The sequence below is a fragment of the Trypanosoma equiperdum genome (assembly GCF_001457755.1).
Source record: "Trypanosoma equiperdum strain OVI genome assembly, contig: ctg_693, whole genome shotgun sequence".
In the NCBI taxonomy this organism is placed as follows: domain Eukaryota; phylum Euglenozoa; class Kinetoplastea; order Trypanosomatida; family Trypanosomatidae; genus Trypanosoma; species Trypanosoma equiperdum.
Window position 1 is genome coordinate 6875 of NW_027124635.1, and position 25369 is coordinate 32243.

Below are 25369 nucleotides of genomic sequence, written 5' to 3' on the forward strand. Positions count from 1 at the left end.
TGTCGATTCTTACGCCCATCCTTATTTATTTTATCATCCTCTCTCTCCTTTCGACTACAGCATTTCTTGTACGTCGTTACTGTTTCTTTACTTTTTGGTTTAACGCCGTGTCGTTCTTAATTTACTTGACGAGGATTGTTTTTATTTCCCTCTTTTGCTAGTTTTATTTATATAAAATATTTTTTTTGTTTTCTCTCCCTCTCGCATACTATTTTTTTTTCTCTTGTTTGTTTACACTTCCTCGCCTCGCCTCGTTCCCTTTCTCCTTTACCACAGGAAGGAGGGTTTTATGCGTGGGTTGGTTGGCCGACTCTCTTTCCACGAGAGCGAAAAGTGCTCCTGCTCTTTATTCGTTTTGTTTATTTTATCGAGGTGTCCTTCTTTTTCCCACGGTAGCTCCCTTGTTTACAATAGCGGAGGGCAAGCACTGGGGGTTGGTTCCTTGTCAATGCTCGAGAAGGATGCTTACAACACTCATTTCTTATATATTCCTTGTACATCTCTCACATTTATCATCACTCTTCTCTTTTACGTGACGCGCGCCTTAGTACAACATCATTGCCGCTTCTGCCTTGTCTTCCCTTTGCCCTGTAGTCCTTCAGACGAACTCTATTATCCTGTTGGATGCGTATCTGAGGCGTTTCATGCTGTAGTCTGAAGCCATCGCCTTAAGTTTATCGTATGTAACCTGCTGCCATTGAGGCGGGAGAGCACCAGCGGGCATTGCTGGAGAGGGAAACCAAAAAACCGCTTGTTGGGGTTGTTTTTTGTGGTTGGCTGCTCAGTGGGGAAGAAGAGAGAGGACTGCAATCCGTTACTTAACGTGAGTGATATGTATATGTCTGCTTGTGTTTGGTTACATGCAACGTGAGGCAGACACATGTGGTAATATTTCTAAGCACAAACACGGGTATGTGCAGCCGACTTCTCCAGTTGCCTGTGACCTCAACATTCTTTCCCAGAAAAGGCGTACAACACGGTTGTTCAGGAAGTGAGGCCGCGGATGGGTCGCCATTTGTGTGCTCTGCGACTTTTCCCCTCTTCCCTCATATCCGTGTGGACTACTCGAGTGATTCGCACAATGTTGATATGGGTACAATCTTTTTTGTAAGCAGTTCCTTCTGATTTGGCTGCACTCTGTTGTTTTGATGTTGTGAGTTTGCTTGTGTCAATAGAGTTGTGCCGGGTTGTGGGAACATTCTGCCGCCATTATTCTTTTTAGATGCAGCAACCCGCACCACAATTTGTCGTTCTTAAAGTGGAATATGGGGTCTCTTCTGCACAGCAGTTAATCACTGGTGAAGACAATCATGTCTCGTATCACTTTTTATTGTTTTCGAGAACTTTGGTGCCGTGCCCAGGATTTGTAAGCCGCTATCACTGGTGCGTTGCCCTTTTCATGGTATTTAAACCGTTGCGAGGTGTACGCACCTTCACTTTTCAATCTGCTGTCTGATGCCGCACTCCTCTCCCAACTTCCCTCATGATTGCCGTTGAAACTTTTTTCTTTGACATGCCTTCACCTTCGCTAGCGGTGAGTGGTCGCTTAACCCCTTGTACGACCGCAGTTGAGGGACGTAGAGGGGAGGTAATCCCCGTTTTCCGGCCTTTAGAGAACTTATAGAGTAACTAACGGGCAAAGGGAAAGCGAACTTACATATTCCACGTGTTAGCAAAAATTGCTCTCGTAATGGCAAGGGTTTGCAAGCGCGAGAAGAAGGAAGTCAAATGCGGAGAAGGCTGCGGAAGAGGCCGCTCGTCAACAGGTGCACTTCTCGAACCCTGCAAAGCCAACGGCACCATGGCGACCTCGTGCTCGAGGCGGTCCCCGGTGAGGGGAGGAAGTAAGGCGGCGATGTCGAAGCACTCTACGAAACACGTCGCCAAAAGTAATGGAGATGTTGGGCAACAACCAACTCTTCGGGACCCTTTTCCACCCGTGTTGTGGATAGCGCCTGTCAAGATGATGTATTCTCCCGGGCAAATTACTGCTGCGGGCCTCGACAACGGGCGCTCCGTTGCCGCAGCTGTTCGGTCGGTTTCTAGCAGGGGAAACTCGGTAGTCAGTATGTATTTACGCCAGATGCGTGTTGCGTGCACCTCCTTTAGTGGAAAATTGCTAAGTGAGAGTGGGAACGTCGCCGCGTCCAGTTTTGGTGGTGGATTTGGTAGTCTGTCTGTGACGGCTGGACTTAGTCTCTACAGTCACATATATGAGTTGCATCAGTGGTTCTTTTCCGGGGGCGCACTGCATTCAAACGGGCGACCCCGAGTTGTGAAGAATGGTTGGCAAGCATTGTGCAACAAGAAGAACTCTTCATGGCGCATCTTGATGGATGTGTTGGACTCTGAACTGGTCCTTTCAGACGAGAACGCCGCATGTAGTGCATTAACTTTGGTTTTCAATTTGCTTCGTTCGCTGCCTTCGCGGCGCCGCAAACGCGTTGTGCGTTTGTGTGCTCGGCTGCAGCTTCCCAGGTTGTGCGACTCTATTCTTAAGGTGTACGATCCCGCATTCACGGACGCACTCAAGGTCCGCTGGGACAATCCACGTAAGGATTCGCGTAACTTGGCTGATGATGATTACTGTGACAGCGAGTCTGGAGGGCAGGAGGTGCAAAATTTAGTGTTTCATACCATACCCTTGCGTTCGCTGGGGCCCGTGCGCGTATATGAGGCGGTGGCGCTACTGATGGGGTTATGTGGGACGGTGAGTGGAAAGGTGCTTAGCGCGGTGCGGCGTTTAAGGCTTCTGTCTCTACTTTTGCGCGCGTCAAGGCAACTCTTTGCAACAATTCAGAAGATGTTGACAAACATGGATATCTCCGGCGAGGATTCTATCGCTTCTCATAGTGTCACTTCCCTCCCTAGCGTTAATTACCACCAGCGCATGGCCGCAGTCGGGTGCGTCAAGAATATTTCCGATGCTCTGTTGCATATGTTTGTTGCATTTTATCAATTGTCAGCGTGTTCTTCGATTGCCGAATCCATGTGTTTGCAAGGCGTTACACTTTCCATTCAGGTTGGGAGAATGGTGCAAAGTCATCTCGTTCAATCCCCTGCCTCGCAACGTACGGTTCACACTCCCCTTGACAGGTGCATAGAAGCACTTGGCTTATGGTCAGTAGAGCTGCTTTCTAGACTTTGTTGCAATATGAAGCGCAGCAAACGGGGACTAGAGGTGGCTCGGCAACAGCGCGTTGTCGATCTTCTAATTGCGTTCAGCACACTACATGCAGAAAATGGAGATCTTATGCTTTCGGCTCTTGACGTTTTGCATGTTGTGACTGAAATGGATGCTGGCTGCAATGAACAGTTGCATGATGAGTCAGGGGCTCTCTCTTCGCTTGTGTCTGGGGCTGTGGCCGCTTCTGAGGCCATGAAGCACCCCGCAACACATTGGCACAAGCTGTTCTTGGCATTTTACAAACTTTTTGGCATCGTTACTCTTCCTGGCGAGTTAAGTGTGCTGCAATGTGTTGAGCAAGTCTCTTCCACAGTGCGTGTTGTTCCTACCCTGCCTTTGCTCCCTCAGCATCAGCGGAAGGCACGGGGGGAACAGGAGGATTCCCTGTCGCATATTCATCTCCCTCCGGGCGCGAAGGTTGCGACCGAAGTGCACGCGCCCCCTCTGGTGGACGCGGAACCTAGTTTCTTTTCTCCAGAGTTGCGCGTTGACAGGTGTGCCAGGGGATATATGTCTCTGCTCCCGCCTGCAAATGCTTCGGCGATGGCTGGAGCAGCACATATTCCGTCTACATTTACCGCCCCAAATGGGTTGCCCTGGGATTTTTTTGACGAAGGCATACCATTATGTCAAGAATTTGTCTCATCGGATCGTCCGGCAGCGGATCACCCCGTGTTGAGCAGCGATTACTCCCTTTCCCTCGATGAACAGCCGAAGCTGCTTCTTCAGCCATCTTTGGAGACGCGAGTACGAGTGATGAAACGACTAATAGGGCGTTTGAGCATGTGTCCGCGATTTTCTGATTGTGTTGTCTACGAGAGGCCACCGTTGACCGTGGCGTCACAACCGCAGGATGTATTTAATATGTGTGACAGGGAGGCGAAGAGGTTAGAGAGTTCGCTGAGGTTCCCTCCGCCGCTTCCGTCCGGGGATTTCAAAGGCGTTTTAAAGTTTAGGTCCAATTTTGAGAGCGGTAACCTGCAGCGCGCGATCGCTGTCGATGACATGGAGTACGATCTTGTGTTAAGCCCAGATACTAATACAAATTGTCATGTTCAGTGGTTCTGCTTCAGTGTGGAGGATTACGCACCTGGGGCGACGTACCATTTTAACATTCTCAACATGGAGAAATCCAGTTCAACTTTCAATGAAGGGCAACAACCCCTTATGTTGTTCTTTGAGTCATCAGGTTCTATGGGGGCGGCATCGCAAGCTCCACAATGGAAGCACTGCGGGCACGACATCTTTTACTACAGGAACAGTTATCAGCGGCCGGCCCGCTCCACCACGACTCCTGCTGTCGACAACTCCCCTGCACCGTCGGTGGAGGAGGGCGAGGGACCAAAGAATAGTAATAAACAGCAGAGCTCTGATAGACCAAAGAAAAAGAAGGCAACGAACAAGAAACGCTCGTCACAACGGAAGGAGGAACCGTCACATTGCTATACGCTCAGTTTCAGTATCCAGTTTCCTGAGAGGAAGGGATGCGTGTTTATCGCAAACTGTTACCCGTACACCTACTCGAACCTACTGTCCGACGTTGAGCGGTGGAAGCTTCAAGCAAGCGCGGTGTTTGGTCCTTCCCTTCTGTTTGCGGTGCAGGAGCTGTGTTGCACTCCTGGTGGACTTCCCGTGCCCATTTTGACGCTGACAGCAAGTGACATCCGTGGCAATGTTGGCGTTGAGGACGACAGTAGTGCTATTCACACAGAGGTGGCGGAAACGCCGAGGGAGAGGAAGCTCGGTTCGAGCAATATGGATCCAGAGGAGTTCAGACCCATAAAGGAACGTCCTGTTCTACTTGTTACAGCCCGTGTTCATCCAGGGGAGAGCAACTCCAGTTGGGTCCTTCGCGGTCTTATGTCTTTCCTGTTGTCTAATCGAGATAATTCTCATGCCCTTCGTAACCGATATGTGTGGAAGGTTATCCCCATGCTGAATCCTGATGGTGTCGTTCTGGGAAATCACCGCTGCTCAATTGGCGGTGCCGACCTTAACCGTGACTACGCGAATCCAAATCCAGCGACCAACCCAGTAGTGTATTCGTTGAAGCAAATTGCGCGGCACATTATTGAGAAGGAGCAGCGCCGCGTACCACTATTTGTGGATCTTCATGGTCACTCGCGTTCAAAAAATTTCTTGATGTACGGTTGCATGCGCTCGGTCGCAACGTCTAAGAAGAGGCCCGCTGTGAAATTGCCTGCGTCAATCCCTGGTACTGTGGGGTCGGCTTATTCGATCCCTTCGTCCAATAATCGCAAGCAGTCTCTAAATTCCACTGCGTCTCCGGCTGCAGATTCAGTCACCCCTGAGAAGTTGCTACCCATTTTGCTGAGTCAGCTTTCCGCAGCTTTCTCCCTGCCGCAGTGCTCTTTCGCGGTGCAGAAGAGTAAACGACACACAGGGAGGGTAGTGATGTATCGCCAGTTTGGGATACGCATGAGCTACACTCTGGAGGCAACGATGATGGGAGGGTTGGACGATGCCATTGAGGGCTTACCCGGTTGTAACATGCGAGGATTGATGAAACCTGGGGATTACCACGACCAGCGACAGCAATCGAAGGCCAATGCGTTTGAGGGCGTTAGTGGAACTACCCTGAGGGAAGTTTCCTACGGCACTCGTCATTTCGAGAACATGGGGGCTCGGCTTGCCCGTGGTGTTGGACTTCTCTCGACAAACTTCAGTGACAGCTCCTCGGGCTACAGGGCTCTAGTTGAGCGAGCATGGCTTATTCTTGCAACAGCTGGCTCATCCGATGGTATTCAGACACATATAATTGCAAATTTTGGAGGTTCGTACGCTCTTGCGACGCGGAAGGAGCGACGTACAGATCAGAAGGGCATGAATCGTGAAAAGTCCTGTTCGTTCAACGTGTCGCTGGCTGAGCTTCGGGCGGAGGTGCTTCGTACACTTAGTCTGCAACCGCGGTTAGGTGATGCTCCGCCGGCAGTCAGCGGTTCAACGCTTCACGGAGTAATCAGTGATGATGAATCGTCCAATGACGACGATGACGACGACGATGACGACGATGACGACCAGGTTGTGGCTGGAGATGTTGGCGAAGACTGTGAATCGAGTGCTAGCGGGGACAACGATGACGAGGATGATGACGAGGATGATGATGACGATTACGACGACGATGACGATGATTTCGATGAGCTTGACGTGGAGGACAATGCTAGTGAGGACGGCGATGGTGACGTTCTGTACTAGGGAGGGGGAGGTGTAGTTTATAGGGGTTGTAAAATTTCTTTTCACGTTCCAAATTCAGTGCACAACAGCCATTGATTAACTATTGCAAGGAAAGAAAAGTTTTTATGTGAATACGGCGCGGCAATATACAAAGCAAGTTGGATGAAACTGTACAACTACCAATACTTTTTTTTACATTTCAAATGTTGTGATGATTATGTTTACCGCCTGTGTGGATTTGTGTTTTCACGCCATTTCCTTTCCTCATCCCTTTTTGGCTGTTTCTTTCATTTTTGTGTTTGTTCTTTGCCTCCTGCTGCTCCCCTTTCCCGATCTATTTCTGCGCTTCCCGTGTGTGACTGTGCCTACCATTCAGTGAGGTGTTGCAAGCTTATGGGACTCAGGGACCTGGATCGGGTTCGTGTTACACCGTCTACCGCTACTGGGACCAGTAGCGGTGTCGCGGGCCCTGCCACTCCATCTACCACTAAAACCAGCGGCGTCGCCACCCCTCCAGTTGTCGATGATGAAACCCCATTGAGTACTGAGGGCGGCTCATCGACTGGCCGAGAGGAGTCGTTCGTTGTTGGGATGGGCATTTTGTGTATGGGTGCCTTCACCATCTATTCCGCATGGCGCAGCAGCAGCAGAGGCTCACCACAGCTTTTGTGGGGCGGGGAGGGTCGACGGCTATTGAACGGGGGTGAGAACACGACGCTGGGTGCAACAGGAGCGAAAACCAACTTTAAGCCCAAGCTGGTTCTAGTCAATTTTCCCAGGAAATTGAGGGGACAGCTGCAGCACTGCCTATCGCCGCTGGTTAGTACCGATGAGGTAGAGCTTGTGGACGCTCCTGTTGTGTTCTACCATGAGGCGACGGAGCTAACTGCCGGTAATGTGGCGTCAGTTGTCCGGCGCGAGGTTCTCGCTGCTTTCGATGAACTGGAACGCATTCCTTGTGTCGTTTATCATTCAGCAATAGCTGTAGATGGCGGGACCCTCGACCCGTTTTGGAGCGCAAGGCGGGCCGTGGACGCGTCAAGGGGTCGTGCATTCCATGAATGTCATTGTATAGGTTACACTGTCGACGGTAGCCGTGTGGAAGTTCTTGAGCATGACGTACACGGGAAGGTTGCTTCCACTCTTTCGGAGGAGGCTTTTGCGTGTCCGGGGACGGCGCACGGCCTCAGTGGCGTGAGCGAAGCACTTCGTCATCACTTCTCTGTGACCCCCGACACCTTTTCTACACAGGGGACTGAGTGTCTTGATCATGGGAAGCATTTCAAACCGTGTACATCTCATTATCCGAGCGGAGGTTCTTGCTCAAGTGCCGTCCGTACTTTGTGGTTGAGCGCTGCACCACTCTTCTCCATGTTTGCTGCGGCGCTTCGGTTCAGTCGCCCTGAGTTTGATGGATGGCATTACCTCTCGGAGCGGCGGACGGGATCTCAGTTGTTGCCGTGGCTGCGGAATGTGCTGAAGTGGGGGAAACCGAAGGGAGAAAGACCTGTCGAGGGGGGCCACGAGGTCGAAGGGGTGCAGCAAAAGGGCTCGCTCATGCTAGAGATTACGATCAGTCAAGATGTATCAACTCTCCGCGGGGCGGGTTGTGACGCTCTACGGGAGGTGCTGGTTGGTGCGTATGGAAACAAGGATAGTGGGCAATGCAAAGGGGTGCGGATTGGGATTTCACCCCAGATGAAAGGTGGCGGCGCCGTTGTTAGTTGTTATTTCCCTTCCAGTCTTTCAGTATTCCAGGCATTACGCGAATCATGGAGAGTTGTGTCTTTTGTGGCACACGCAACTTTCGATGTGGTTTCCTTCCGTCTTCTTGCACCGGTAATAATCGATTCTTCAGGTGCGGGGGTGCCAGTGGTTGACACAAGTGAGACGAGTGCGCCCACTCCTATGTTTCCTCGGTCAAGGCAGGATCTTGAAGCATGTCCCTCGTTCTTCTCCTCGACACAGTACTTTTGTACGCTGTCAGGGGAGACCTTTCTGGATAGCGAGGAGGCATTCAGGCGCATGAGAGAGGGAAATGCACGGGACCTGCATTATGTCATTGTGGAATATTCAACGAACGACCTTGTTGTGTAAATGTTTGTATGCGGACGCACAAGCAAAAGCATGCGGGGTTTTGGCCTCTGCTCATCATCTGTGTTGCAGGGAAACGGCGGCAGTGCGCTTGAGGGGGGAGGGAGATTTTTTTTTTTGTGGACCGCATAGCTGGGCATGCGCCAAAAAATTTCACCTATTTTTTTGGTGGGGATTAATGCCTCTAGCTCTGTGTTTCATTTGATTCGCTGTCGAAACTCATCGTTATCGTCTTCGCAACTACTCGTATTTCGTATCGTTCCAATTTTTGCTGTTGGTTTTATCGTTTGCGTGGCATGCATAGCGACCCCGGAGATGGAGGGAGGATTATACCGTGACAGCAGACCTGAGGTCTCTTATCCATACAGGCGGGTTTGGTGCGCGGTCGTGTTAGGTTGCTGTTATGTAATGCATCGGTGGCTTTGCATGCATTAAATGTGGGTTGGTGGTGACAGTTATAGCAAGAATGTCTTCGTATGCGTCTTTCCACACTCAGTCGGCGAGGGATTTGGGCCCCGCCAACCTGATCATGGCCGAGGGTTTGCCTACTGTTTGAGTGAGATGAGGGAAATTATTGCATACCTCGATTCGATCCATGTGGTCCCCTGCTCAGTCAGATCAGCTGCTTTCTTTGGCTTCGCAAGGTTCCCAGTTTTGGTTCATTTGGGTGTTCAACACTCACTTCGCTGAAGCAGCATCGCTGAGTATTTTTGACCGTGAAAGACAGTTTTTCAAGTATCTGTATTTTATTTTCCCCTGGAATGTTTGTGTGGTTCCACGTGTGGGGTGCGTGACGGTGTCTAACGTCGTACGTTTTGGAAGACTTGCTCCCTTTACCTCTTTTTCCCTTTGTCTCTCTGACGTCCCTTTATTGTGGGCGCCCCACCTTGTTTTCTTCCGTGTGTGTCACACTGTGTCGTCGCGGTTGTTTTCATTTATTCTGAGGTTTCACATAACGGGCAAATCGTATGGTAACTCCCCTCGTTAAGCGGGATGGGGTACTGGTTCCCATTAATTCAATTTGTTGGCTTGCTAAAAATGTCTTCAACGTTAGAGTTCCGCTGTACCGCCGAGTCATCAGCTGTGAGTTGTCGGCTGTGGATGTGCCACGTGGCACGGCGCCAGTGCTCGAGTGCGCTATTGATAAGGCGGTTTCGATGATACGTGATGCCTCGCATAAATATCTGCGTCAAGACTACTACGCAGAGTTCCCACTTCTCGGTTATGGGGACATCATTTTCTCCACTAATGGGCAGGCAACGGAATGGGCATCGCTGCAAGAGACGTTGTTGTTTCTCGGGGTTGGTCGTATTATACGGCCCATTTGCTTTCGGCTTGAGGATCTTATCGATGCTGAGAAGCGAGGGGCGCTGGGAGAACCCGTGAAGGTCGGTGCGGCTTCCGCGATTCCCTGCGCATGGGCGGGAGATATGTCTCGGCATGAGAGCAGCGGGTTGTTCCGTAAGGTGGTTGCTGGGAGGGTTGTCGATGTGTTGCGCGGAGATGTGTATGTAGTGCACTGGGCCGATAAATCGGCTGATGACAACGGGGGTGCAACCAGCCACGAGAGCATCAATGCGGACACAAGTAATGGGGCAGCCAATGGCGAAGCCGAATGTGGTGCCTCACCGCTACCGGAGCTTGTCATTCTTGATGCTGTGCAGTGTTACTCCACCTCAACGGATGGGGGTTATGCGGCGCTGCGGTGGGCTCAAAAGAACCTCCTCTTTTCCCAGGTTGAGGTTTGTGTTCACTCTCTCTCTCCCTCAGAAATGGAGGTCGCTAATAGCACCCAGCTCTTTTCACACGACCAACTGCGGTGCGTGCGGTCAACTGTTCGTGTTACGTCGTTTGCCCGGGAAGGAGATGCCACTGAAGACGTTGGGTGCTCGTTGGTGCGTCAGGGTCACGGACTTGTGCGCCAGGTCGTGGAGGCGGCTGTGCCGCGGTCAAGTAACTTCCATGATATTTTACGTGCTGCCAGTGAGCGTTGTCGTACCATTTTCTCTCGACCAGTCGCCCCAAGTGGGGGCGCCAGGGATTGGCTACTTGGTGGCTCACCAGGTCCTGGCGGCATTGAACGTGCCCTCGAAAGTTTCTTGGGTCAGGCGTGGTTTGAGGGCCCGACCTTGGCTGCGCTGTGGAAAGCCACAATGTTCGCTGGTAACATATTCCAGAGTTGCGAAAGTCGTCCGTTGCGCACTCACGTGGAGCGTCCCATGCGTACGATCTGGAGTATTACGGCACCGGTGCGGCAGAATGTAACTTTCGAGGGAACTCTCAAGAGTTTGTCACTAGTCCAAGAATGTATAGGAGTCTCTTCTGGGTCCAAGGCTAGCACGCATGCTGGTGGGTTGGAATCAGTTGGGATGAGTGGACAGGACCGTTCTCTCTTCCTTCGTGTTGAGGTTGACGCCATATTTACTGATGAAACTATTCTGCAAGTGGTTGGCAGGGAAGAGGAAAGGACTCTCGGCACCATCGTGGTCGCTCCTCCGGAGGAGGTTGTTCAGGGCCGCAAAGCCCAAATTAGGATTAAATACGACAACTCACCAAGTGTTGCTCTGTCCGGTGAGGCGCCGGCTCTTAGTGTCGTCCAAAGGAAGTATTGGCCGGGTAAATACACTCCTGAAAAGCCAACCGCTGCCGACACCTCCAAAATGACGCGGTTAGTAGATCGTGTTTTTCAAACGGAGGTGACAGTGGATTTGCGGTTGGAGGACCGCGAGAATGAGATGGTTTTCGCCCTCGACATATTTGTAGAGTTTCAAGGCCAGGAGAAAAAGTTGGAGCGGCGGGCGGTTTACCTCTTGTCGGACACGCAGGAGATGGTTGATAACGAGGAGGTGTCGTCGTCATCTGATGATGACGATGAAGGGGACGATTCGATACCTGGTGGCAAAAATGTGACAGGTACCGAGGGGGTAGTGGTAAGCGAGGGACAGAGTGTGGTCGAAGAGCATGCAGTTGATCTGGAAGCCGATTCAGATCGGCCCGAGAAGGATGCACTGTCATCCGAGAAGATTTATCATTCCAAAATCGACTTCTACTTCAAAGTGGACAACTCCAAGCGGCAAACGGGGGATTTTACAGAAGAACTGCGGAAGTGGAGTGAGGGACTTGCTTATCGTGATGTGTTTTGTATTCCAGTGGGAGTTGCTACTGTCAACGGAGACCAGGGGTATGTGGGTGATATATTGGTACTTATGGGTAATGAGATGCAGGGTGTCGATGATCGCCGCGGAACGCGAAAGAGTGTTTTATTTGAACTGGGAGCGAAGTGGTGGGTGCCGGCGGAGCTCTCGTCTGAGGCTCCGGGACACACATGGTCAATGATATCGTCGCTGGTGCTGAAATTCTTCGCCAAAGCGCTCGCTGAAATTACGGCACGGGAACAGCAACAAAGGAGCATCCTGGTTGCAGAGTGGTGGAGGCGGTTGACTAATGTTTACAACGAAATGGTTGCTAAGAAAGCGACCGCCCAGGAAATGATGGATAGTCGTCTCCCCGTCGGTGCGGGTATATGTGGGTTGCGCTCTGCGCCAAGGGCCGGTGGAACTGCGAGCAGTGGGCCAGATGGTAACCATCAGGAGGACATCGACGAGGTCTTTCGTGTGTCCGCGGGTAAGCGCGATTTCTGGTACCTTGCAGAATGGGAGGGTGGTGGGAGCACCGGTGACACACGGGTCGGAAGTAGCGAGCCTCGCATCTCGCCTTTCCCTCAACTTTTGGATACTTTTCTGCCACCACGACTCCCCCTTTTTGTAGTTTCCATCTTTCCTCGGCAGCTTTTTGCTGCCTTTCACAAGCACCACCGAAGTTTGGTGAATTCTAAAAACTCGCTAACTGCAAAGCAGGCCAGCAATCTTCACGTCGACTCGGCGTTTGTGCGGTTGCCTCGACCCTTCCTTCCTAACTTCTTTGCTTCAAACCTTGAGCGGCTGCCCGTGTCGCTGCGCAACACCGCCGGGGCCTTTGTTGAATCGTTGATGGATGGAAAGGTCCCAAGGCAAAGAGGCACAGCTGAATGGAGTTATTGCGCCCATGAAGGTGTGTTGTCGTCGGTCTTATCGTTGCTCTTCATGCTCAGACCCTGCGAACCCACAAACGGTGGCGCCGTCAATTTTGACGTGTACAACTTGATGGGGAATGATCACAAAAATCTCAACAGCGTTAACGTACCCAATATCGACTGCTCGGCGGTTCTATACAGAGTGTACCCCAGGAACTGCGGCCAGGCTCTCGACGGTCAGGAGCCGAAGGACCCTGTACTGTTTCTCGGCTCGTTCTGTTCTTCTACTAGCGAGGTCTTCGGAAGCCAAGAGAGCATTTTGCCTACTGACGCATCTGCTATTAAATTTGTCGCGCGCGCACTGGGGGTTGAGTCACTCGTCTCTTCCAGTCGAGGTTCACTTTCATTTAATGGTTGCCTTGTTAGTGGTGACAGCAGCACCGACGATGGCGGTGTCTTTTCCATCTTGGAGGGCGGCGGCAAGGCGTGCTATCCGATGGCGTCTCTTGGCGTCGGTAATCAACCTCTTACGAGCGGCGTGCCCCGTCTGTACCTACCGCTTCCCTGGCTTGCAGTGCTCGGGCCTCCTCTCGTTACCCGTGACGAGTTTGACGCCAGTCTTCAGGATCATAAACCCCGTGAAGAAACAAAGAGGCTCTACATCGCTGTCTCATATGTGCCAATGTGCTTCTCTCCTAACAAGCCATATAATCCAATTTCGTATGGTCGGTGCAAACGAAGCAGAATTTACCAACGGGTGTGTGAGCGGTCCAGAAGGGGGTTGGGAGTAAAGGACTACTTTTCGCTGCTTCTGCGTCGACGTTCGCCTGTGTCCTCAGAGAAGGGTGCGTCCGGCAGGTTTGCGGATGGTACGTTACGTGTGTATGGAACAGTCAATGAACCGCAGTTCCTTTATTATCAGAGCCGGAAGCAGCTTCGCTTTCACCTCGGCGTGCAGTGGCCCTCCATTCTGGAAAACTTTACCAACGAAAAGGACGCAACCCAGGCAGAATCGGAAGCTGAAGAAAAACTATTGCAGGAGGTGGCTGAGGCTGCCAAGCATGTCATCGATAAAGTGGCTGAGAGAACATCCATCTTGCAACGCTTTGGCGGGGGTGCTAACAGCCGTTGTACGCCACCAACACGTGTCTACCTTCGCTTTCGTCTCAATTTTCAAAGCAATGAACGTTCAGCACGAAAGCTACGTGTGATGGTTTACCCTGTGAGTGAGGGTAACGGAAGGAGCATGTGCGGCGCGGAAATGGGACGGGGTCCGGAGCCACCAGAGGGCGCGGCTGCGTCTCAAGAGGAGCTAAATCCCTATCGCATGTTCCACATGGGCGATAATGTGTTAAGTCGCAGCCCCTATTGTGTCCTTGTGGTCTCATACTGTAAGGAAAGCGCGAAATACCAGTATGAATGGGATGCTGAATACGAGAGTACTTCACAAGGGAACATGACTGCCTCTTATGGAGTGATTGAATAAGGTATGGGTGGGAGGGGAGGTGTACATCTCCGAAGCGGTGCGCTCCCGAGCCATTTGGTTTAGATATTTCGGGCATATTTTGCGGAACTGAATTGGGAGCGGCGAATAAGGTGGTCTGAGAGGTTGTTGCATGCGATCTCGCCTCCAGACTGTACAGAACGCCCGATGCTAAAGGGGGTTGGGGTGGAGTGCTGGTACGCGGGATCTTCTGCGACTTTGTTTCTTCCCGTTTTTGTGTGTTGTGACACAACTGCCTACACCTGCCTACGTCTGCATTCACTTTTTTCCTTCTTTCCGTAGTGAGCGTGAAGGTAGTGAGCGAACTCGGTTGCAACCGATTTGTTTTTTGCTGTAACAGCTGTCGAGGTTGAAAGGCCACCTACACGTTGAAGAAAAGGTACTGAACGTGAGAGGGATAACGGAAAGGCGCGCAGCATGGCCGGAGGAAAACTGCTTGATCAGACCGAGCCGGCCCAAGGCTATGTGCGGGGGCCAGACGCGTACGCGTTTAGGAATGATGATTATTGGTCGAGCAGCATGTATGTACAAGTCGAGGAGGAGGAGGTAGAAAGCGGTTGCTGTCGTTCCTGTGGGGTGTACTGTTGCTGTTCCTCGTGCTTTTCGTTCTTCTTTATATTACTTGGTGCGACCCTATGTTTACCGTTTGTGGTGTGGGGTCTGTTTCCGATGGCGGTAAATTGGGGCGATCACTGGTCACTCTTCAAGGTCGTTCTGCTTTGTACTGGTGTGTTCAACCTTTTACTGGGAGTCGTCGGCATTTTCTCAGTGTACTTCAAGTCGAAGATGCCATCGATGCTATTCTCAGTGATGCTCATGGCGTCAGCGGTACCGGTGCTGTCCTTGGGTCTTTTGTTTCTCCTTTTGTTGATGGACATCCTTCCTTTGGATACAATGCTTTCGGGGGTGTGGCGCGAGGCTGTGCAGGAGCAACCTGAGCTCATTTGCAACATCCAGGCGAATTACAAATGCTCTGGCTTCGAAAAGGGGAGGTGCTGTTTTAGTAATGCAACGAGGCACATCCCTGGGATCCGGCCACACGTTTGTTACCTTGTGTCCCGCGACGGCCATGTGATGCTCGACCCGATAACTCTGGAGGAGATTACGTGGCCGAAGTTGTATTGCTCCCCGGTGTGCGGCGAATCGAACATCTATAGAGACACGTGCGGGTCGAGGATTGTAGAGGACACCCGACCAGCCCTTCCAGCAACGGTTGGTGCGTTGATGGCTTGTGGGTTTATTCTACTACTTCTTTCTGCAGTTGCCCTTCGGCGCGCACGCAGGCCTAGAGAGAGTCCGTTATATTTTCAGTACGAGTACTAATTGACGGTCCAACATTTGCTGGCACTGTAAGTAAGTTTGTGGCATAGTTAGCCGAGTGTCTCCGTGGAAGGGAAAAAGCGAAGTGAAGCGGAGCGAGAGACAAAGACGGGGACTTCGTGTGGGTGAGCGAGTGCGTGTCAGCGTTCCTCATGGATACCGGTGTTGATGTGATGGTGGTGCGGAAGAGATGAATCGGCTGGCACGTTGGGATTTTGTACAGCAACTCGATGTGCTGTATTGCTATTCGCTCTGTGCATACCCCCTGCCTCGTATGTTACCTTACCTTCCCTTTTTAATGCTAAATGTTTTTCTTTTTCCTTGTAGTGGGTTAGTCAGTACGTGTTTACTCCGTGGTCCCCGTATGTGGCTCTCAAATTCACATGTCCTTGGCGGATTAAATATGCCGTACGGATCCACGATTCAAAGCAGACAAATACTTGGAACAGTAGCAGTTGTATTGGGCGGCGCTTGGGTTACGGGGAGGTCAATTTCCAGCTGTAACAAATCCATCGCTTTCCTCTTTCTTTCTTTTCGCGTGTGTTTATGCTCATAAAGATTTCCCCACAACCACCATACCGTTGTTAGGTAGGTATCTCCGTTTTGCTATGTGTACTGCAATTTTTCCATTTCGTGCCTCTCCCACCGATGCGCTAGGAGCCTTTCCCCCCGCATCTTCGTTTTTTCTCTTCTCCAATCCCCCTTCTTTTCACCCCTTCTTGCATAACCGCCCCTTTCCACTGCTTTGTGAGGTAGTGCGTAGTCGCACACTTAAAGATGAACGAGGTTATGCGTGTGCTCCCTCCGACAGTAGGATCTCAGGGGATCATCATGCGCATAAAACGTTCGAGGTGCACCGCAAGTGAGAGTGGTGAGTTAGTGGCCCCACCACTACTGCGTGTGCGCCTGGATTCAAGCCGAGGTGTGAGGGTCGGCTGCGACGCGTCTAATAACACGAAGAATGATGCGTTGGATGCACCGCCGACACCACGTGCGTCGGGTAGCGTGGAAGATGAGTGTCAGCGACGAGTGCTTTTTTTTCGTTTGCTCGAACGTGGCGCGTGCGGCGCAGCAGGGGATGATAAGACTTATGCTCTGGCGAATTCTGCGGTTCTGCCTTCGAATACCGCTTTGTCTGTTGAGCGGGTGTGGGATGCCCAGGGAAACCTGGTGATGGATTGCCAAGTTGTAGGGAAAAAATCGGGTGAAGTGGGTGTAGTTCCGGTCTCTTCTATCGTTGGTGATGTGTTAGTCGGTCCTGGAGATTCAGTGGCGATTGACAGTGAGGGAAGCTGGTCGGTATATATCCTTGACAAGGGTGCAGCGGCTGACGCTGTGGGCGAAGTGAACGAAGAAGAAGGGGACAAAAACATGAAGGAGGATGACGTGTTTGGATTTGGTAATCTGCGCATAACGGATGATGACGATGGAGAATCAACTGCGGTCTCTTGTGTGAAGCCTTATTTTGCCTTCAGGTCGGAGCGAAAGCGGCACCGCGAAGGGACGTACCATGATTATGTTCTTTCTTTTGGTGAGTCGCTGGCTAACCGCAGTGTGGCCGTTAATAAAGCTGAACTGTTACTTTACGACGCCCTGCAAAAAAATTATGACGACTTTCTCCTGGACGAGCAAGGGGCTATCGATCCTGAGTTGTACTTATATCCTGACCATCGCAAAGACGATGAGTACGACAGCAATGCTGCTGACTTTTCTGCCAATGAGTACCCAGATGAAACTAGTAGCAGTAACAGTATCCGGACGGATGGGATGAGTACAGCAGGTACATATGACGACGAGAGATGTCACAGGCCTCGTGGCGTTTGGGGGAGCTCTGGGTTTTGTGGAGATAGTGATGTTGGCGACCCGCTGGGCAGTAGTTGGAATGATACGGATGACGGTTATTAGGCGCGTCCACGCGGTTCCACATTCCCCTGCCCTCTGTTTTTCATATGGTGCCGCTCTTTTTATTTTACTTTTTTCCCTTTACTGATTGCCATTTTTCTCTCTTCCTTTCCTCCCTCTCACCGTCGCCGTCGTCAGTCGGGATGAAATAAAAAGAAAAAAAGGAGAATATATGCACTTCACGAAGGGTGCCATGGCATGTCTTGGCATCACCAGGGAAAGCGGAGTGAGAAGTAGTGTGAGAGGAAATATGGACTGAAACCGTTTTGTTATAATTATGTGGTTTAACGTTCTGCTTGTGTTGCATTTTGATGGTGATAAATTCCTGCTGACCCTTGGCTTCCTCTTCTGTTTTTTTTTTTAACTTCTCACCCCTGTGCTGCTTAGCCTGGCCAAGATGAGCTATATCGAAACCGGATGGGATGGTTTCGGTGAGCGAGTTGACGACCTCCAGAGCAGGAGAGATGAAGGTCTGGACATTTATTTGGAGGAGACAATTGGTGTAGGGGAGTCCATTGCGTCAGATGATGATGCAAGACGACACAATAGCGTGAAGGAAGTAACTGCATTGCTGCGGTCTGGCCATATGAGCAGTATGCTGCAGAAACTTAGCGACTACAGTGAGCAGGAAAACGTGAAGAACACGATAACGCCGGATGACCCCGAATATCAGTTTGTGATTGACTCAAGCAACCTTGTACTGCGCATTGAGGTTGAAAAGAGTAAGGCGGTTGTTTACGCACGGGCTCACTACAGTCAGCGGTTTCCAGAGCTTGCCATGTTTTTTACTTCCGGTCTTCTCTATGCACGTGTGGTGCAGCTTCTGCAGAACAATATGGACCTTTCTCAGGTAATTGATCAGCTTGATGAGTTGGTGCCCTCGCAGCTTACCGCTGTTATCATCGCTTGCGCATCGACTACCACAGGACGTGAGCTGTCACCTGAGGAGCTGCAGCGTGTGCTCGAAGCGTGTCAGGAGATAGAAACACTCGAAGCGGCGAAGCAAACCTTTCTGGAATACATCCAGCGGTCGATGCCACTCATCTGTCCAAACCTTTGTGCCTTTCTTGGCACTGGGATCACCTCCCAGCTCTTCGCTATTGCAGGGGGCGTAGCACCGCTTGCAGCTATGGATCCAACAGAATTGTCTCGGCTCGGTAGCACGCGCGCCAACAGTAGCGGTATCGCGCTTAAAACCACTGGATTTTTAAGTAATTCTGATTTTGTTGTTAACCACCCGCCGCAGCTTCGGCCCAAGGCGTTGCGTCTTGTATCTAGCACCGCCACGGTGCTTGCACGCATCGATGCGAATAGACGGGCCGCCAGCCACCAAGAGGGTGTGAGACAGCGTGAACTGGTGCGATTGAAGATGTTGTCGTGGCTTGACCCCCCTGTACTGCGGGGTGCGGGAAACAATACTTACGAGAGACGGAGAAGGAAGCGGCCGCGACGGAATTTAAGATAAACGGTGCCCTCAGCTGTAGCGTTACACGTGTACAGCTGTTGCCTGCGCCCGTGAACGGCTGAGGGTGCCGCTGTGCAAGCAAAAGGTCGAGAGACAAATGGAGACCAAGGGGGCTGCACGTGTTTGTATGGTAAACCACAGGATGTGATGGGTGCGTGGAGGCGTGTGTGTACCCACTTAGGCGAGGTGGAAGGGGTTGGATGTGCCCTTGTGTTTCTCAGTACCGACGCTGCATGTAGGTCCTACGTTCTCTCACTTCTTTTCTGCCGTATCTGCTGTTGTGTGTTTGTGTTTGTGTGTGCGTGGAAATATGATCTAATGGTGTTTTGTCGCGTTCTGCATACGGGGTGACTGCTTTGTAGGCCGGCGTTCGATTTCTTTCCTTTTCGCTTTGTTTTACATATTCCTGCGTCTTTGTTCTTATTTGGCACGGGTGCAACCTTCTTTTTTGTTTTGGCTTTTGGACATGTCCAAGAATCAGGAGAGGGGGAACAGGCGGTGCAGCAAATGCAGTTTGTGTCTGATCTGGGACTGGAACTGTCAGTTTTTGTGTGTCACCTCTACGCGAAGTACAGCGAGGAACCTCTGAAAGCATTTCACGAGTTAGTTTTGCGTACCCGCAGCAGCTGTTGTGGCAGTGATGACTCTTCCAATTACCTCAGTTTGGCGACATTGAGCGGTACCCAGTGGTACCAAGATATGACCAAACGCTATGCTTCGCTGAGGCAGCGTTTGCGTGGGGAACGCGATAATGACGTGCAGGAGGCCCGTGAGGTGACACTCAGTTTGTATCCACAAGGTTGCAGGGTTAGCGAGTATGCAGATGCTATCGTCACGAGTGCCGCCATGCTAACTAGCAACATCCCGAGCACTGTTCTGGAACGGTTTGCATCTTGTCGAGTGAAGGACCTTAACGAGAAGGGCTGCGTTTCCATTAGTGCCGATGAGCTAGCTAGTGACCTTATTGAACGACCTGTGCTCGACTCTTTTACCCCTTCACGATGGTGGGAAAGCGACAAAACCGCCCCGTCAAGTTCTTTGAAGGATGGACTTGTTGCCGTGAAAAGTATTGGTCTGCGCGTTCAGCCGGTGGAGATTCTTATATTTTACACGTATAATGGGAGGCCGCGTCGCCGATTCATTCCACTTGATGGCCTGCTCCATGAGAATTCCCCAATAGCACCGTTGCTCAGGCGCTTGGTCCGCTCGCATGGGATGCTGGTTAGCGAATCCCAATTACGTTCATACCTTCAGCGCCTACAAGAGTTGATGCGGAAGAGTGTGGAGAGTCACGCCAGCACGGTTAAACCAGAGGGTCCTCTTCAACCTCAGTTTGACTGGAAGCAGCAGATTGGATATTCAGACAACGCGCCCGCTGCACACAACACTGGTGAGGAAGAGCAGCATATGACTTCGGCAAAAACTGGAGAGCCGGAGGTAAATAAGGCTGATGTTGGCCTTCTTTACCGCGATCCAGAGGCGGCCTTGAAGAATGTAGACCTTAATGATGCTGACGATATCACCCTTCAGGAGTTCAAAGCAAAAATGAACGAGGGCTTCATGCAGAATGCCCTTCGGCCCGGTGACCCGGGGTATGTCTACGACAAGAGGCTCGACGTGAACCCAACGGAGCGCAGTGAGTGGGACGACTCGGACTAGGGAAGAGTGAGTGCGGATGACCATGAAAAACAAACTGGTGGGTGCGTAGGGGTGTAACGTGAGAGGTGTTGGTTGAATAGACGTGGACGGTCGACGTTAGCGACGATGCTCATTTCTCGGTCCGGAAGCGGTGATGTTCTATTGCTCACCATGCGTGAGCGTACGTGAAGAAAAGGGATTGGTTATGTTTGTTCCTGTCTGGATAGAGCGCGTTCCTTCTTGTTATTTCTCTTCGAATTCGAGGTGGTACCCACTTAGGACGGGGTGGGGGGGGGGAGGGGAGGACACGGTAGCAGAAGGAAAGGAGGTGACCGATATCCATGGTGCAGGGGAATGATGGAGCTCTCGGTGTTCCGTGGAGACGTTTTTTTCTGTCCCGCTCCCGGGGGGAGGGGGACTACGCGTAACTTCACCACGAATTTCCGGGACCATAAATGTCCCCGTGTGTCCGTAGCTCTCATTGTATCTTCGAACCTGGCTGCCTGGTTTTCTTGGAAAGGAGGGCTCACTTTTTTTTTCTCGTCTTGACACCTTCTCTCTCGTTTTAAGAAATAAAGTGTCGAGAAGGGGGGGGGGGAGACATTGGAGGACCACCTTTGTCGACAGGGTTGGTTTGTACAGTTTGATGGCAGTCAATAACGGAAATAAGCCCTTCCGCGTGTACCCATTGTTATTCATGGTTGCAATATTGCCTTCCTCCACCGCGTGTCTGTTTCCCAACCTCCTTATTTCCACTGAAAAGAAAAATCATATTTTTCTTCATTCTAACTTTTTGTGCCTCTTTTTTTTTCGTTTTTACCTGTGTTTTTGTCGATGCGCTTGCGCGTAACTAACGAATGGGAGCGGCGCCATGCTGAGGAAACCGTCAGGGGTCCCAAAGCGCATATTTGCCACGTGTCGATATGCGAAAAAGCACTCGATTGGCATGGGCGCTGCCTCAAGCGACTTACAACTTGTTATATCTGCCGATTTGTGGGATGATGGACTTTCCTTTACGGCGCTCACCACCAGTACGGAGGCTATTCAACACTCACCCGAGGCCTTGCTTAACAATGCCAACCGCCCCCTGCTAATTCCGTTCCTTCAGTTGCTCTACCGACGAGGTGCGCTGATGGATGAGCGCAGGAGACGTGAGATCGCCAGGTACCTAGTGCCCTCCGTTCACCACGACCACTTGCCTTGGTTGTGGCGTGACAGTGCGGGGAGCTCGCCGACAGTTGTGATAAGAGGAGATGTCTCCGCGTTGCGTTCTTTGCTACCATCTACCTGGCGTGCCGCCATTGATCATGGCGGGGCAGCTGAACCAAGTGAACGGTTACACTACTGGCACCAGGTGTTCTTTGCAATCGCTTCCAACCCTGCATTTGCGGAGCCATCGGCTTTTGATCAGGCTCACCGGGAACTTCTAGCAATTGTTCGGGACTACTATACCGATGTTTTACGTTTGCAGGAGCTTCTTCCACCCCTTGCTGATGACGTCACCGTGACGCGCATGCCACCCGTCCTGGTCCGCAAGCTTCGTAAGCTGTACTCTGAGCAGTGCCGACTCCTTCAGTATGCAGAGTTCTTCCGTGCTGCTGTTGAGGGTGAGGAACTCGTTATGCCTACGTGTGGCACCGCTTTGGTGAATGACGTTGATGTGTTTGAATATTACCTCACAATACCTGGGCGACGGGAGTCAGGAATGGGTCGTGATGAGCGGTGGGCATCAACACTTGAGTACGCGGCGTTTGCTTTTCGAAAGCTCTTCCGTCAACTGAATTGGAAGGTAACTGACATCTCAGCGTTGATGACACGGCCAGCGGGGATTCTCATGAACGCATGCGTCTTCGCCAGGAACGACAACGCGGAAGGTGATCGCTACCGAGAAGCCATATTAACGATGATGAGTGTGTTTCGTTCTTTTTGCAAAGAGGGGGGAAACTCAGGTGGAGCTGGAGCATCTTCGGCATGCGATTCTGCAGCAGTCGCCGCTTGTAGTTTGTTGAGGGTCCTCCGGGATGCTGGTGTAAGCAGTATGTTAGCCAAGTGTAAGGCGCTACACTTCGGTCCGATGAGAGGACTTTTGGACGTTTGTACTGTGGCCGCCGTGTTGGAATTACTGCTCTGTGAGGAGGCCATCGCGGAGGCGCGGGACAATCGACGCAGCTTTATTTGGAATGAGTTGGAGGTGCTACTTAGCCATCGGAAGATTGTTGGAGATGAGATGTACGTTGCTGCCAGTGGTCATCCGCATCATCGCCGCGCGGCACACTACGGAATAGTGAATTTAGGCGCACGCATAGCCTCCGCGTTGTTTGATGTTGTACGGTCTGCATCCGCCCTGGGGAAGTATGCTGGTGAACTGGTGAAATGGGGATTACTGATTGGGAGACCGCTGCGTATGACCATCTGTGACGCTCCCCTAACGCACTTAACCAGCTTCCTACCTTGGCTCTCGCTAAATCAGCTAGAGCGTGAGGCAGAGGGGCTTAAGGCAGGGATGAAGGCCGCGTCTTCGTGGACTTGTGGTTGTGAATGCGTGAATCCCATCCAGTTGGGGGCTGTTTCGTGCGCTGCTTGTGTTTCGCGTCATTTGGTCGAACATGCATGGACGTGTCCTCATTGTTCTTGGGTGTCTTCTTCGGGGGATTACATTGATACCTGCTTTGCTTGTAGCCATCCCCATCCTCGCGGGCTCTCTGTGGAGCATGACAACAGAGTGTTGTGTGTAAAGACCCACGGTGGCGCCGCAACACCGTGCCTTTGGGCGTGTGATTATTGCCATTCTTATTCTCAACTGGGGGTCTCCAGAAACAATTCAAAGGTTCAAACTTGTATGGACTGTGGTGCTGGCGATACGGGTTGGGCGGCAAGTTTTTTTGAGTGGAAATGTGGTTGTGGTGCCGTGAACAGTCCGCTTCGTCGGTGGTGCAGTGTGTGCAGTTTCGGGAAGGCGGATGCAAGTTGTGTATGTGTCTACTGCCGCGAATGGTGGCGGCTTCGTCTTCGTCGTCTGGGGTTGCGAGACGAGTGTCCAGCGTGTGCCGCCCCACATCCTAGGGATGTGGCTGCGTTTGAGAGGCGTCTGTGGCGCTGCCCATTTTGCCATTCCCTCACACCAGACAGTGCCAGAAGCTGCCAAAACTGCCAGCGGCCCATGGGTATGCTCTCGCAGTTTCTCCCTTTACTTCCTGACGTGCCTTGGCACTGCCACGCGTGCGGGGGCCGTCATAACCACCGCGATGATGAGGGGGTTCTCCTTCAGACTAAACCGGAGAGGAATTGCAGCGACGTGTGCATGCATTGTGGGGTACATCGCCTAGATCCAGTTTTGTTCAATCGCCACGAGGCGTGGACCTGCGGGGTTTGTGGCGACGTGGCCGTGCACGGATGGTGTTGCCGCCGCTGTTATGCACTGCATCCTGCTGTACCATCGACGGAGGTACATGTTTGGCAGTGCGTCGTATGCAGGAGTGTGAACAACAGCTGGGACGGCTACTGCCAGCGGCACGGCTGCGGGACGCGGAGGTCCGCTGACACGATAACACTGCAATATGCGCCGTGGTGCTGTGTTTGCTGCGGTAAGTTCAGTCGAACTTCTCAGGTACCCCAATGCGAGCATTGTGAAGCCGTCCGCTCTGAAGATCGTATGGAGGTTGCTGGTGCAGCAGACGAGCGGCATGGCAGGCGGCTGGCTGATGTGGAGGCTCAATTGCTGAGTGCTTCTCCCAGTGCTGCTGGTGACTTTCTGTGTGACGAGTTGCTGGAGTTGATGTCGAGGAGGACTGCGGCGGGTGACTGGCCCTGTTGCATTTCGGACAGTGTCCAGCTTTCCATTCCGCTTGTGTGATTTAACAAAGAAAGCGTCTACTCGTTATACTTTGGACGGGGTATCGAGGGAGTTTGTCGTTAAATGCACTGGCTCGACATAGTAATGAAGGGAAAAGAAATGCAGGCAGTGTTGGCTTACAGCTTTTGGGTGGGCACCAGCTCGTGCGGAAGGGAGAGGTGATGAACCTGGGTGTGTGTGGGCGGGGAGAAGTGCTGCTCTGCCCGTGTACAATAATACTGCACTACGTATTGAACGGGTATTACCGTACCGAGAGCTGCTGTCTTTGTTTGCTTCTGGGTAAGGTGGGGTGCCGTATAGATTCCTCTTTTTTTTTCCTTACTTATTTCATCGTTTCCACGCCACATCGACACCGCGGTTTGCCATGCTCGTGAACCCATTTAATGTGTGTAGCGTTACCATAAACGGAGAAAGATTAGGAGAAAGCAACGTGCAATTTTAGTGTATTAGTGTGTAGGTGGGGAAACCTTTATATCCCGATTTTGGTAGATTCAGGCCTCAGCCTAATATACGGGGAGGAAAGCCTTGAAGTACGTAGGTTTCTCTTCCATCCCTCTCTATCTACTAGGCAGGTGGTAAGGGAGAGCCGAGAAAGCCCCAGTGTGTGCGTGCGTTTTACTCATTAAAAGCGGGGTGCTAACAAACTACTTTCAGTCTATTGTGTGACGCTTATACATACATATACACCACAACCGTAATCGTCTATTGTTGTGCGCGAATTGGGGACCTGTTTCTGAGTGTTCGGTCGTATATTGCAGCGTCGCTGCGGCCAGCTAGCGAATACAGCTGCGCAAAGCACCTTGGTCTGCGCATCCATATCCATACGCGCGTACACGCGGTTTGAACCTCGCTAGGGGCGGGTCAGATTGGTAACGACTGAGCAAATATTGGACGAGAGGAGCGGTCACCAAGATATTGCACACGAAAACTCTTTCCGTTAACTGTGCTTCACACCAGTTGCTACGATCTTTGGTACATTTTATTCACTTGTTTGTGTACCATCCCTTTGCCTTTCGTACGACCCGCCACTGGTCACAGAGTGGAAGTGAGCGGCATTCAAGCGAGAGTAACAGTGTGTGTTAAGGCACAACGCCGAACAGTGCCCTGACTCTTTATTTAATTTTTTGAAAACGTCAACAAGCTTCATTATTTCATTTTATTTTTACTCTTTTTTCATTAATATATATATATATATATAT

At 51.5% G+C, this 25369-nt stretch overlaps 8 protein-coding genes across 8 annotated transcripts; all 8 read left to right on the forward strand.

Annotated features, from left to right (window-relative positions):
- Positions 1–1690: 1690 nt before the first annotated feature.
- Positions 1691–6403, forward strand: TEOVI_000322500 (metallo-peptidase, Clan MC, Family M14, putative; the record flags this gene model as incomplete). Its single annotated transcript, XM_067226169.1, has 1 exon — positions 1691–6403. The coding sequence occupies one exon, from the start codon at positions 1691–1693 to the stop codon at positions 6401–6403; it is 4713 nt and encodes a 1570-aa protein (XP_067082270.1).
- A 372-nt stretch (positions 6404–6775) lies between these two features.
- Positions 6776–8479, forward strand: TEOVI_000322600 (uncharacterized protein; the record flags this gene model as incomplete). Its single annotated transcript, XM_067226170.1, has 1 exon — positions 6776–8479. The coding sequence occupies one exon, from the start codon at positions 6776–6778 to the stop codon at positions 8477–8479; it is 1704 nt and encodes a 567-aa protein (XP_067082271.1).
- Positions 8480–9444: 965 nt separating this feature from the next.
- TEOVI_000322700 (RNA Interference Factor 5) lies at positions 9445–13974 on the forward strand (the record flags this gene model as incomplete). Its single annotated transcript, XM_067226171.1, has 1 exon — positions 9445–13974. One exon carries the CDS (start codon positions 9445–9447, stop codon positions 13972–13974), a length of 4530 nt encoding a protein of 1509 aa, XP_067082272.1.
- A 435-nt stretch (positions 13975–14409) lies between these two features.
- On the forward strand, positions 14410–15315 carry TEOVI_000322800 (Tetraspanin family, putative; the record flags this gene model as incomplete). Its single annotated transcript, XM_067226172.1, has 1 exon — positions 14410–15315. The coding sequence occupies one exon, from the start codon at positions 14410–14412 to the stop codon at positions 15313–15315; it is 906 nt and encodes a 301-aa protein (XP_067082273.1).
- Positions 15316–16089: 774 nt separating this feature from the next.
- TEOVI_000322900 (uncharacterized protein) lies at positions 16090–17217 on the forward strand (the record flags this gene model as incomplete). Its single annotated transcript, XM_067226173.1, has 1 exon — positions 16090–17217. One exon carries the CDS (start codon positions 16090–16092, stop codon positions 17215–17217), a length of 1128 nt encoding a protein of 375 aa, XP_067082274.1.
- Positions 17218–17611: 394 nt separating this feature from the next.
- On the forward strand, positions 17612–18679 carry TEOVI_000323000 (splicing factor Prp31; the record flags this gene model as incomplete). Its single annotated transcript, XM_067226174.1, has 1 exon — positions 17612–18679. The coding sequence occupies one exon, from the start codon at positions 17612–17614 to the stop codon at positions 18677–18679; it is 1068 nt and encodes a 355-aa protein (XP_067082275.1).
- Positions 18680–19186: 507 nt separating this feature from the next.
- Positions 19187–20338, forward strand: TEOVI_000323100 (CEP19-like protein, putative; the record flags this gene model as incomplete). The annotated part of the gene is made up of 1 exon (XM_067226175.1): positions 19187–20338. The coding sequence occupies one exon, from the start codon at positions 19187–19189 to the stop codon at positions 20336–20338; it is 1152 nt and encodes a 383-aa protein (XP_067082276.1).
- Positions 20339–21188: 850 nt separating this feature from the next.
- Positions 21189–24170, forward strand: TEOVI_000323200 (uncharacterized protein; the record flags this gene model as incomplete). Its single annotated transcript, XM_067226176.1, has 1 exon — positions 21189–24170. One exon carries the CDS (start codon positions 21189–21191, stop codon positions 24168–24170), a length of 2982 nt encoding a protein of 993 aa, XP_067082277.1.
- Positions 24171–25369: the final 1199 nt, after the last annotated feature.